The sequence below is a fragment of the Microtus oregoni genome, unplaced genomic scaffold (genome assembly GCF_018167655.1).
Source record: "Microtus oregoni isolate MIOR12 unplaced genomic scaffold, Mior012 000022F_ref0000154, whole genome shotgun sequence".
Classification (NCBI taxonomy): Eukaryota; Metazoa; Chordata; class Mammalia; order Rodentia; family Cricetidae; genus Microtus; species Microtus oregoni.
The window spans coordinates 25,072,980-25,086,787 of NW_024543081.1; the positions used below are offsets into that span (position 1 = coordinate 25,072,980).

The 13,808-nt window shown below is 48.7% G+C and overlaps 2 protein-coding genes across 4 annotated transcripts in view; one reads left to right on the plus strand and one right to left on the minus strand.

Moving 5' to 3' along the window:
• Window positions 1-13,808, minus strand: part of Tg (thyroglobulin) — a 178,334-nt gene that overhangs the window by 13,787 nt on the left and 150,739 nt on the right. For both annotated transcript variants that reach the window (XM_041671938.1, XM_041671939.1), the window contains exons 42-43: window positions 8,089-8,253; window positions 6,865-7,032 (exon numbers count right to left, since the gene is read on the minus strand). In XM_041671938.1, coding sequence (XP_041527872.1) covers window positions 6,865-7,032; window positions 8,089-8,253 — 333 coding nt within the window. The remainder of the gene's footprint in view (window positions 1-6,864; window positions 7,033-8,088; window positions 8,254-13,808) is intronic.
• Sla (Src like adaptor) overlaps window positions 3,421-13,808 on the plus strand; it is a 49,477-nt gene continuing 39,089 nt past the window's right edge. Inside the window, exons 1-2 of one of the 2 annotated variants that reach the window (XM_041671941.1) lie at window positions 3,421-3,888; window positions 11,408-11,517. The gene's annotated coding sequence lies outside the window, so the exon portion shown is untranslated. The remainder of the gene's footprint in view (window positions 3,889-11,407; window positions 11,518-13,808) is intronic. The other variant, XM_041671943.1, reaches the window with a different exon arrangement.

Genomic DNA, 13,808 nt, shown 5'->3' on the forward strand with positions numbered 1-13,808 from the left:
GGAAGACATGTCCCAGGTGCATAACACTAGCCTCAGGAGACAGTGAGGAGGGCCACAGGGGATAGCATGCAAAAGGGCCATGTTTCTTTCGTCTTGATAGATGTTTTAGGAAGAAATATGAAATTCATCACTATCTGCCAAGCACGGTTGTGAGTACATGAGCATTCCAGGCAAAGACAGCTTCCAAATACCACTCGATGTGACCAGAGACCAAGGTCACAATGAGAAGAGGTTTGTGTAAGAGCACACAAACATACTCCATCCTCACCCACATATCTACATTCTCTTACAGACCCCCGCAAAAGCTCCCCTTGAACACCACGCACCCACTTCACTCTTTTCATTAGAATCTGGGAGCTACCGTTCATTTACTCTAGGGTAATAATATTGGTTTTTCACCGACCCATCTGTTGTCTATCATACTGATTTCATAAATTTCCAATGGCATGGGGGAAACTGAATTGGATGATTTTCTGGAATTGCTCATAACAAAATAGCTACTAAAGCTGTCACATACCTCCTGCCACTTACAGCTTGGTATTAAGCATTTCCTGACTGCTTCACCGAAGTCTTCCAAGAGCCCTGGTTCTGGGTATGGCATCACCCTATTTCCAGCTACAATCTCAGACCAGTGGAACCTGTACCCCTCAGGGCCACCATACAGTGAGCTAGGATGGGCTGGTATTTAGCCCAGGCCTTATCATGGGGGCACCCAGTCCTTCCTCAGCTCTAACTTAATCATGACCCAGAGTTACACTACAAACACAGGATCACACAACATGGAAGGAAGTTGACCCAGATCCCAGCCCAGCGTATTGACAAGAACACTGAGTTGGGAATCAGTGTGAGGGTCCGAGTCTCAAGCTGCCTTTGAAAGGTCTCGGAAGGATGATTTCATCTCTTCTGATCCAAGTATCATTAAACCATAGAGGATGCTGTGGTCCAGCCCTGGGTGGCTTTTGAGAGGATTGGAGCACAAGGCAGTCACCTGTAGTACCCCATTATGTCGTTTGTACTGAAGGTCAAGAGCAGCTAAGAGGCTCCCTCAGAAGGACCTGCTTGGAGACAGCACCCAGCTTGGTTCCCAGTCCTCTGCATTCCCTGGTGGTGTGACTTTGGCTTGTCCTACAGCCTCTTCAGTCCTCACGTTCCTCGTGCGCAGTCTGGAGTTAACTAAAGTCAAGGCTGTGTGCGGCATTGTCTTTAGAGTTCAGAATCGCAGTCTGAAACACCCTGTACAAACTCTGGCCTAGGTCACTTAGTAAAAAGCAAATTTGTATTAACTGTCAGTTTCACTGGCATCAATGAGAAAACTACAGAAAATCTAGAAGCCCTAAACCACTTTACTACAGGATGAAGAGAGCCCTGTGGGTCTGACTTCACAGAACAAGGTCCCGCTCTTGCTTTTATTCATATCTTTATTTTTTTAGGTGGATGCTGTGGATCTTTGAAGGGCTGTGCAAGTATTGATGGTTGAACTATCATGGATGTCAAATTCCCTGGTCCATTGGCCCAGCTCCCAGCCCTCAGCAAAGGCACTGATGAGCAGGGGGCAGAGGGACACCTGTGTCTATTTCCTGTCTCTAGATGTTTTGCAAGGCCCCTGTGCTGATGTAGAAATGATGGTGAGAAGACTCAGTTCTGGGATCCCGGGGGATGTGCAGTCACAATGGGATTGCTGGACACTGGGAAGGCATAGCTCACCTCCACTTCCTAGCATGAGGGGCGGGACAGAGATGTCCAAGTACCAGGACCCTTGTGTTCTACCATCCATGCCGGGGAATACTGTGTACACTGAAGGCAGTGGCTCTCCCTCACTGGTGTAAAGATGAGGCCTCTTGCTGAGACACCCAGGATCAAATTAGGGAGGTCTAACTCTGTGTCCAGCCCTAGCTGCAGGCCTTCTATTCAGATGTCCCCCACCTCCTGGAGGCTGCCGGTCATGCACAGCTAATGCATGTCCCATTCAGCTCTTTCCTCCGTACATACTCTTGCTTACCCGGGGCCACCTTCTTCCTGTTGGGCTTTCATTCTAGCGAGGTAGACCAGAACCATCCTCTGATCACACTCAAATCAGGCCCTCTCTCTAGGTCCTCCTGAAAGGACGAGGAGTCTTTTGCATGTTTACAGCACCACAGTCTGGTTTTTACCTTCCCCACTACCCAACCATCACCAGGGTCGTAACTGGCCACGAGCATGCTTGTGTTTTTATTTTGAAAGGGTTCTCTCAGTATCCACGGGGATAGCACATCACTGCTCTCCCCAGACCGCTTCTTCCTCAGCCCCCTCTCCTGTTCCTCAGGTTCCTAGAATATAATCTTCCTGGGTCTGGCAGACAGCCATTCCCATTCTGGCTACTATATCTCCATCTGCCCTCAGATGTCCCTCTTCCATGGCTGTCTCCTCCCATGCAGGTCTCAATCCAAGGGACACATCTGATAGGCTGTCCCTGTCCACCCCTAAAGTGTATTTCCCTTTCTACAGTCTCCTTTGCAGCTCTCTGGCTCTGTTTCCTCCAGGGCTCCTCTCAAGACCCAAAACCCTTGGTGCTTATGTGTCATTGATTCTTTTTTCTGTGAGTTCTGCAAGGCACAGGCTCTGTGTGCTCAGAACTTCCTCCCAAACCCCAGAAGACATCAGGACACAGAGTCTTTAATGAAACCCTGGGGGTACGTGCGTAAGTCATTTGTGAACCGTTGATCACTACTTATCTTACTAGAGCGCTAAGAGCTAATAGCTGGCCTTCTATCAGATGGGGCAGGATCAGTGCCAAGTGTCTACCACATGTTTAGACACACACAAAACATTCTATTAGCTTCTTTCCAAGTTATAAGAGGAAATAGGACGGCAGGGCTGCGATGACAATAAAACAATTCTAGCTTGTTTGGCACTCATCTTTATATTAACAGTCATAAAATATTGTATATTAGGGGGTTAAGTCCACATGTCTTACCTTTAGGGAGAGCCTCTAAAGCATTAGATGGGAAGTTATGGGGTGTCGGGCTTTGAGGGTCTGAGACTCAAGTAGGAATGGAAGGGTCATGGATTCTTAGGTAGGGCATCCTGGAGCTGGAACCCCACGGAGTCCCTCTCTGTAGAGAGCTGTCTCCATTCTTAGATAGGCAGAAAGCAGACAGGGCTCACTGTGCTACTTGGAAGCTACAATAGCCACAGCTTCGACTGGCTAAACAACTTGTCTAAACCATGAATCATGACCCATTATTCTAATTCACATCCTGTGTCTGTCTAGGTCCAGACCTAGTAAGAGGATTTGGGGTGGTGGCACATCTTTCCAAGAAATCTCTCTCTCTCTCTCTCTCTCTCTCTCTCTCTCTCTCTCTCTCTCTCTCTCTCGGACACACACACACACACACACACACACACACACACACACACACACACGCACGGAGGATTCCTGCATCCGCCTCTTACTATGAGCTGCCACCAAGGATTCGATACTGCTGCACTGGGGCTCATGCCAGCGACTTGGCTGCCAGGTGCAGCTTTCCAACTCTCAGACAGCCCCCCCTTCACAGGCCCCACTGCACCTGCTCCTGAATGAGGCCAACTCCCAGCCAAGCCCAGGGCACGTCGGCTATACTAAGCTTTGGATTTTTCTTGCCTTCCTTGGAGATGCTCCGAGGGGAAGCGGCACCGTGCATCTTGGAACAAGTCTGCTTCTGCTAATGCAAATGTAGTCTTGGTTAATGCAGACAGACTGTCAACTTCAGCAGTCAGGAGGAGAAGGAGAAAGGGGGGGATAATTTCCCATCTCAGAGACCAATGAAGAATTTCAATAGAATGCTTCGACTTCAGAAATGAGATCGTTTTGAGCAAACGGAGGCTTCTCACCTTCCCAGGCATCTATGCAACCCCCATGCTCTGCAGGTATGTCTCTGAGTATTATGAGGACTCATTGGGGGGACCCTGGTGGCCTGGGTGGCAAGGGTGAGGGAATTTGGGGTTTAATGAAACTCTACCCACCCTCCCTTTGGTAGTCTCTTCTGAAGGAACAGCTAGGCTGAGGGGCTGAATGAGGGCTAGGAGGCACCTATCCCTCCCTGAACTGTGTGTGTTTGTGGGTTGGGCTCCAGCTGGCATTTCTGTAGGTTGCTATGAGGAGAAAGTGTGTGTGTGTGTGTGTGTGTGTGTGTGTGTGTGTGTGTGTCTGTGTGTGTACGCGCCTGTTTTAGAATGTATGTTTACTTTTGCTGTGATTTGGAAAACTGACATGAAGGCAGATGGTTCAGTGGCTGTAAGTCTTCTGTATTTCTTCTCGTGTCCAGTGTCATTAACTATTTTATTAATGGATTCAGCATAAAATTATCTATCGTTTTGTCAGGTCCAACTATTTTCTAGATAGTGGAGTAGGTTTGAGTTCTCTGGGAATATTCAGAGGATCTGTGTTAATTGTCTCCCAGTTTACAGATAGGGAAACTAAGTCTCTGGTTCTGGGGAAATGTACATGCTTCCAACTACAGACAAAAGACATCCAGGACTTTGCCCCTGTTCTGCTGGCAGAATGCTAAGGTAGGGGTCCTGGTCAGTCTTTGCTCATTTGTCACCGAGCTGGCAATGCCACTATGGGCAATGGACCCCACCCTAGCTCTTTCTTACCTTCAGGGACATGATGCCCACTTCTCTACACAGCATGCATAGAGCCATTCCCAGATGTGTGTCGTGTTGATTCTCTATGTTCCAATCTGATCATTTCCTCTTAGAGAGCAGGATGCAATTGGTAGTGAGGACCACCCTAACTGGCCCTGCATCTGGCACAGTGTAAATGGCTGGTCCGCTCTCAGGGGCACAGCCAACAGGTGCTAGTGTTAGATACTCATGCCGTGCAACCTGTGTGATGCAGTGATTTCCTGGGTTTAGGGTCTCAGAAGCGATCCCAGATGAAATGAGGCCCGTGAAGCCTGAGGACATCCTAGGAGAGGGGGCAGCATATATCATACCCTTCAGCATTAACTAAGGAAAATTGAAGACATGGAACTGCTCTGGTCATGCAAGGTGACCAGGGAGGGCATAGCAAGGAATAAATTTAGATCCCATCAAACAAGTTTCTGGGGCCGCTGTTGGTACACTGCTCTGACTGCCAGAGAAGGGCTTGGCTTGTAGACTGAGAGAAGGTAAGGTGAATCTACTGTTGCTAAGCCTGAGAGCAGGGATGATAGTGTTGGGGATGTGAATTTGAGTGGGGACCACTGTGAGCTAAAGATGAGGGGCTAAATTGAGATGTTTAGCAGTCTCTTGTCTCTGGCAGCAGTCTGGGGTCAAGCAGGGGTTGGGGGTTGCTGAACGGACAGCTGGGCTGGAGGTGTACACTTCCTACTCAACAGGGTCCGAGACGCAGAGAGCTGAACTCTGGCTTCCCATCAACCACTGCTTCTGCCATCCCCATCCTCTAGACAGACAGGGCCTGGGTGTGCTCATCAGACGCAAGGTCCTAAGACAACACAAGAACTCAGGTAGAAGGAACTGGGTGACCAATGGGCAGTGTACCAAGGCCTAGCTCCCTGTGGGGTGGAACTGGAGAAGCACAGACATGCACACTGACTTCCCTGCTCTGGTCACCTCCAAGGCTATACCTCCCTAGCAGTGCTGGTTTAGTGGTGAGCCTCCTGCCATATATCACTGTGTTCCATTGTGACTGAACAAAGGGAACTTTGCCCTGAATCAAAATGCAGCATCAAGGAAGGATTCTGGCCCTGCAGTCTGTCAGCAGGGACAGGAAGTTCCCCAAACACCACTGAGACGGGGCTAGGAAGGGCAAGCCTGAGACAGCCACACAGCCTAGCAGCCTCTTATGATTGACAAGCATCATGGAGAATGGTGAACTGGGCTGTGCTCTGACCCATCACAGTACAAATCGACTAGCAGGAAGCCTGGCTAATTCCATCACTAGTTGGGAGAACTTCCTTTGCTTGGAGGTAGTGTAGGAAGCACCTGCCAGGGTGACCCTCACCCCCACCCCATGCTCCCTGTCTTAGATGAGCCCTAAGCTGAGACTCTGAAAGTAGCCTTCCTCTCTTTCATTACAGAGAGATGGGATGAGTGTTCAGCACACATTTCCAGATCCAGCAGCATGAGGGTGGGGTCTCCTGCCCAAAGATCACATGTCCTCTCTCACAAGGAAGCATTGTATGTGAGATTGCAAGGAAAGGGTTATAATCTATGTAACTCATTATGTGAAGAAGGCAGCGACGGAGATTAAGCTATTCTGTTTCACCCTTCCTGTGGCAGCCAATGTTAACTGCTTGGTTTTATCTGTTCACACCATAATCCTTTCATGCAGAAATACACAAATATGCACATTTACATAGATACAAGAGCGCTATCTCAACTCCATGTCTCTCTACTCTTTGCTTTTTACTTTGCTGTCCATCAGAGGCATTCCTCAAGCCAGCAGAGAGATCAGGCTCGTGTTTTTAACAGCTGCATAATATTTAGAAGTGAGAGTGTATCTTAATTTAGCCAACCATTTCCCTGTCAAGGGACATCTGGATTTCTTCCCAACTTTTTTTTGCTCCAATAATTAATGCTGTGATAAACGTCCTTGTCCACACACTGTGAGAGAGCAGTGCTTTTGCTCACGATGAGGTCCCCTGAGGCTGGGAACACCCAGGTCAGCTTCTACTCTAAGCTCTTCACAGTGATTGATCCCCAGCTGACGTTTATGGGCATATCAATATTAGTCACCTTTGGTAAATTCTTAGTTCTGAAGCCAGCTTCTGCCATGATTACCTCCAGGCTTCTGCAGAGTTGGCTAACAGTCCTCTGCTAGCCAGAGATGTAAGTCAGTCAGACGTTCTTGACCTACCAGAAGGGTACAGAGGCCCCACCCTGCCCCCCTTCACCTACCTTTACAGCCTTTGCCCTGTTGATAATTCCATCGTCCTGAGAACCCCCTATGAGTAGATCCACCTTCACTGGCAGAGGCCTCTTCAACGCTCTGGCTGGAACTTCACGTAGGTACTGGCCATCGACAACAGGGCCCCAGTAGTGGAAAGGGCCACTAACAGCCAGCAGCTGCAGGGTGAGGAAGAAGGCCATTACTTGCCTGCATTTTACTTTCCTTTTTAAAAAGGGGCAATCCCAGTCTTGGCTGTGCAGCTGAAGCTGACTATTGTAGCAAAGAGCTACTGGTTCTGAACAGGGACAGGGACCAAAAGGACCTCTGTGAAGGGAACTCTGAAAGATGGAACCGTGTCTTTCTCTACCTTCAGAGCCCCATAATTCTGCCTCAGAGTGCCTCAAAGTGACTCTCCATTATATTAGATTGCTTTCCTTAATGGGATCTTAATCACAAATGTTCATGCTCTAAATCCAGGGAGTTCTAATAGAAAGCAAGGGTAAAACCAATATGACAACAGGCAAGAAGGACAGCCTGTGGCAATGCCAGTGGCTGGGCAGCAAATCTCCTCTCAGCAATGTTTGGCCTCCCGGAGACCCTCACAGTCTGATGAAGTAACTAGATGTTTTCAGGATGAACAGGAATAAGGGGAAGGCCTTAAAGAAAAGTCAATGGCTCTGATGAATGACACTAGCCAGCACAAGCCCACATAGGTGAGGCTGAGGACAAGACTTGGTTCAAGCGTCAGGGGCCAAACTTACACTTCTGAGGATGTGAGGACCAAGCCTGATCATGTCTTCTTTACCAATGGCAGCCAGAGACCCAGGCTGAGAACAAGGTCTTTCCAGGTAGAAAGGGAGGCCCAGCTATCTGTCCAAGGGGCTGTGACCTGACATTGTTTTTGTTTGGTCCTAGCATGGGGTTTGCCCCTTCTCAAGTGCTATTGCATTTCCTCTCTCAACTCTGGGTGTCCATCATAGTTCCCATTCTGTACATAAAACGTCCAAATGACAGAGAAGCCTGTGTCCCATCAGTAGCCTTGTGTGTTCCATCACAGCCTGCAGCTCCTACATGGACTGGGACTCAGGAGACAAATTTATCTTTAGTTGGTCATCCACTGGACGCTTAGCTTGGGTGGCAAGGATCATTGCACCTCCTTGTTAGAACTTGGTCTTCCCTTTGTAAAGACAAAAGATTGTCCCTCCCCACCTTGCATGCACACCAGTGCCCACCTTGGTCTGAGCATCATTGAGGATGTTGGCAGGTTTCTGGCGGAGGCAGGACACCACTTCTTGGACCGATGAGGTAGGGCATCCAAGCTCCTTTGCCAAGGCCACAGCTTGCTGTCGGGCCCTGTCTGGGCTGATGACTGCAGCTGGGGACAGTGCGGAACCTCCCTGGAAGAAAGGATGGGGGTTGGGCTGACAGTCTGCATGGCTTTGGCTGCCAGTTAGGCTGGGGACCTTGAGGCCTTAGCAGAGTTCTGTACCCTTGTCCACACACAGATACCTAGGATCCTTGGAGATATAACACGTGTGGGTATCAGGGCTGACCAGCGTGTAGCAGTATGCCGTGTGAAAAACTTGGTTTCCTTATCTATTTAGTGAAGATACAGATAAGTTCATCTCCAGGCTCACTGTGCAGCCGAAGAAGTATACAGAGGCAAAGGATGACGGTTCTGAACAGGGACCGGAAGGGCTTCTGGTAAAAGAATGCTGAAAGCTACAACTGCATCCACCTCTACCCCCAGGGAGCTCCATAAGCAGCAAGATTTCCTGACTCTATGATGTAGCTGATTATGAAAATAGATCTTTCCCCTCCCCCCCTCCAGAAGACACCATCATTTCACGTAACAGAAGAGATATCAGAGGTATAGAAAAGTGGGTGCCTGGTCAGATATGCAACCAGACAAGAGAGCCTAGACTCAGTGATCTTGGCAATGAACCTCTACAGGCTCCCTAGTGTGAGTCTTGCACCCTTTGGATTATTTTCCTAACTCAATTTTTTCAGCTTCTCTGAGAATCCCAATGCTAATAAGAGACACATCAGGAACCTGAGCACAGTGGTCAAGTGCTCAGTCACTGCGAGGCAGACTCTCACACATACCTGGAGGCTCTTGATGGGAGAGTGCTATACCTATTCCATATCAATGTCTAGTTGTTAGGTCTTGGCGGGACCTGTGACCAGAGCCTGAGGCCAGGCCATCAGTGAGGAACTCATTGAAGGGACAAGAAAGTACACAGGATGAGCAGGAGGAGGACTGTAAACCCAGTAGCTATACATAGACGGATGACCAGAGCCCTTCCCAACATCCCTGAACTGTCCAGATAAGGTCAGAGAGCCTGGGCTGCAGACCCGAGATAGTGTGAGACAGCAGAAGGGGGTTCTGTGCTTTATACACTAAACTGCCTGCTGCTACCTCCTGCAAGATGTGCACACCAGATCCTCTGAGCATCAGCATCTATAAACAAGAGAGAATTTGCCAGGCTCATCATGAGAATCAACAGCAGTACAGATCAAACACGCAGCCAGCCAGGACCAGGTGGGCAGTGATCTTGGCAATGAACCACAGTGGGCAACTTATTTTGAGTGTGAGTCTTACACCCTCAATTTATTTTTGTAACACCAAGTGGTCAGCTTTTATGAGAAACCCCTTAATATATTCTTGTAACAGAATGGCACTACCACCAGAAGTGGTTCCCGCTGCAGCCCCGCATTCTGCGCTGCAAAGCGTGGGAATGGGAGGTGATGCCAAGTGGACCCAGCTTTGCCTATGGGAATGCCTGAAGGCATGAGGATTTCAGGGTGGGCCTCTGATGTTTTCAATTTTATTTCTTTTTTTTTTCTTTGCCAGCTATAAATAGCTGGGGTTCTTGATATGGGGAGGAAGTGGGTAAAGGCGTGGGCTTCGCTGACACTGTGAGATAGCTTAGAAAACTTTCCTCTCTCTTTCTGTTGTAATCAATCTTTCTGAAGGAAACCGTGTTCTTGGTGGAAAATCAGCAGTTAAACAAGCTGCCCTCATTGGGGGGGCATTTGTTAGGACTCAGAAGTGATGGTCCCTGCTGAGCAGAGCTTGGGAAAAGTAAGCCTGAGTTTAGAGGGAAAGGGAGCAGGCGGGGAACTCCAACTCTGTCACTCTGATTAAGTCATCCTGAAATTGTGACTTTAGTGTGTACCCCACGAGGACTCCCTGTCAGGCCTTCCTTGAAGAAGTCATTAGCAGATAAAGCAACAAAGGCACAATTTTATTTTCTGTGACAGTCTTGCTACCCCAGGTATACCCCGATGGCTCTGCCTTAAGGGTCAATGTTCTTATGCAGGAATGCAGGAAAGGAGTCCCCAAGAGGCCTGCTCTACTTTCTTTCTAGAGTCCCCATGCTTCTTAGTTCTCCACCACTCTCCAGTGCTCCTGTATCCTCACTGTGAGGTAGGAAGTCCCCAGGGAAGGAGAAGGTGGGAAACCCACAGCCACGTCCTCAACAGTGAGCACCCAGGCTTGCATGGGCTATGGCGGGCTCAGCTCAGAGACAGATGACAAATGCAAGAGGCGGGCAGTGGCTAGCTTTGTTCCATCTTCAGCACAACCCACGAATCTTGGTTCTAGAGGTGCCAGGCAGCGGGCAGAAGTGAAGCTGTGCACCTCCTGTCTCACAGCTGGGAAGGGACAGACATGAAGTCCACCCCAGGCAGCCACCCAGCATTCCACACTCTACCGGCCATGCATTAGTAGGTTATCTGTGGCCGTTGGTCCCTGCCTATCTCCGTGAGAAGGTGGGGCCAACAACACCCACTAGAAAGGCCCTGCCTATAGAAACAGACAGACTGACGTTTTGGTTTCAGTGTTGCCTGCTGGTTTGTAAGTTCCCCTGTCTTCTTATGGAAGGGGATCAACAGTTCCAAAGAAGATACAAGACACCCCACACCAGTAATCAGCTCTCAGTGACAGGAAACACTAGTTAGCATTGGGAATGGTATTAACCATTGGTGGTGTCTCTTCCCATGTGTTGTTCCTGCTGGGAGGAAGCAGATATAAAACTCCACAGCCCCACTGCACTGCAGCACCCTGAGGAGTACCCTCACCCCAAGCTCCCATTGAGTTATGGACTACAGTGAATTCAACCACTCAGCTACTTAAGGGGAACCAGCTTAAGTATATTTTGACTCTGTCTGAGATTTTTATGTAGAGTCTTATGCCTTAAGTCCCCAAGAAGTGGCCAGATCCATAGTTGTTCAAAGTACGGACTGTGCTTAGCAGTCTACACATCAGAGTGACCTCAAGACACGACCTCTGTGATTGCAATCAGAAAGAAAGCCTAGAATTCTTTTGCATTGAGAACTCCAAGAAGCCGGTGTGGGGCACCTGTATGCCTACAGAGGAGAGGCAGGACTTGAGAGGACTGACTTTGATGGGAGAAAATGAGTGTAAGGGGGCACTCCAGGTCCCTGGGAGAGTGGGAAGGATGGCAGGTAGGTTGGGAATGTTGAAGACAACACAGCTGTGGTCTCCAGATCCCAGCATCCCTGTAAAGACCTCTCTATGTATTACAGGTGGGATCCAACACACAGAAGGACGAGGATACAGTTGGGCTTTCTAGGACGAGGGAAGGAATCTGCATAGAAGACGCTGAGAAGTAAGATCAGGAGACAATCACAGCCAGGTGAGAGGCATCACCTTGAAGATGTGAACCCTAGGGTACAGGGCATGCTTCTACAACTACAGGAAGTCCATGGGGGCTTTTGGACAGATTATTGTTAAGTATTTAGGAATATCACTGCTGACATTTGTCCATGGTCAGGCTGAAGTAGTTTGAGCACACATTAAGCAGGCCCTTGAGCAATGACTGATTATGAGTGCCTCCAGAGTGTGGACTACTGAGGGCAGAGTAGCGAAGTGATTTTTTCATCACTGGCCAGAGCCGTATGTTCATCACCATTTTCCTGTAGACATGGAGGGCAGAAGTGAACTGGGGCAAAGGAAAGGGTGTAGCTTGACCTCTTCTTTGTTGGAGGAGTTAGGAACAGCTGAGGAGGGAACAGCTGAGGCAGGGGCCCAGCCCAGGCTGTGGTCCAGGGATTCTGGACAGAGAGCAGAGCCAGAGTGCATGTTCCCTGCTCTGTACCCTTCATTTTCTGGAAATCCATCCAAATCTAAGCCTGTCGCTGAGTCCCATGGGCACTGGCATCAGAGCATGCTTCTGAGAGACAAGGAGAACCTAAAGACAGACCTGGAAACTTCAGAAAATAGACTTTTTAAATGGCTACCATCCAAGTCTGTGCTAACGTTCTCTTGCATGCCCTTAGGCCCAAGTCATCTCTTTGCTTGATCCCCGAGCCTGTGAGTTTTCCTGAAGTCTGTAGTTCAGTTTTGGCAAATCCTAACATGAGTGATGACAACAGATAATACAACTTTCATCTTGAAACTACACCCTATGGGCTAACCGCTCACTTCTCTTTTCTTCTTCATTGAAATTGCTGGTTATTGGTTTTAGTTAGCAGAAGCTATAGAACCGGGGTGAGAAGTGCCAAGGTGTGGCTCGCTATTGCTTAGTATCCTTGGCCTTCTGGATGGGAGGGGTCTACTTTGGCCCTCCTAACAGGAGTTAAGTGCAAGTAACAGCCAAGGGGGTGCTTTTTGTAGGTAGAATTTGAAGGTGACTGATGTGTATGAGTCCATGGGTTTGCACATGTGCCCGCACTTACAGGGAAAGTGAAAGGCATTCAGTCTTCACATGCGCCCTCTTAAGAGCTGGGGCTCTTTATTTATGATTTTATCTGGTGATCTCCACAACAACCCTCTACCTATTGACAACCTTCCCATCCCCCACTCCCCATTTTACAGATGAAGAGACCACAGTCCTGGATGAGGAGGTGAGGTATATGAGATCTTGAGGCTGGTAATGACAGCCCAAACTATAAAGCTTTTAGTTTCCCCCACGCTCTACTACCGCCCTCTGAGCACAGCCCCAGCCTGGTGTAACACATCATATCACGAATTTTCATTCTTCACTCATAAGTGGCTGGCTGGTGGCAGTCAATAAGGAAGAGGCTTACAAGGGTGCTCTTTCTTCTCCCATGGGGGTTGGGAGTGCCTGATGGAGGCGAGTTTCACACAGGGTTCTGAAAATGAGGTGTCACATCTGCAGACTGGGAAGGCCACAGCTACACAACATTGTCCACAGATACACAACAAATATCCTGTCTGATGTTCATAACCTCTCTGCATTCTGCACAGTACAGACCCACCAACTATGGAGCCGATTCTCCACATGCTAGAGTGGGCTTAGAAGAGGAACACACACTACTTATTTTGATGCTTTTCTATGTGTGCCCCTACTTCATCCTAGCATTTCTGTAGACATAGGTAGAGTGTCAAAGAGGTTTGATAGCTTGCTGGTACACAGTAGAAGAGGCTGAGATCCAAGGATTCTCATTCCAGTGTGATTTTCCATGATAATACACTGCCCAAGTAGATGGCAGAATCCAGGTGAGATTCATAGACAGTCTGTTCCAACTTTTCACCCCTATTACCTGTGCCCCTCTCTGGATTGCAAGGATATTTCAACCTTACCAGTTCTCCAAACCCTATATCCACGCATAATGAGTCAGTTGTGGAGCTATACCAGCTCCTTACATTTTCAAGAACAGTGTCACTGTCTCCATGAATTATTATTGCGGATGCAACTAGAGAAGCATTTAGGTCACATTTAAGAACTGATTCCATGCTATAGTTTGACTGATCCTGGCCAAGGGGACAGCAGTCACTCACACTTGCCACATGACCAAATCAACAAGTAAACAGTATGGCTACAGTCCCTGAAGGAACCTTCACAGGGAAACACGTGATGAGATGAAACACAAGTCCCCGAGGAGAAGGGTCTGGGTGAGAGGATGGGCTCCAACAGCAAACCTCACGTTGGAAGCAGACAGGACTAGTCTGGGACAAACACCT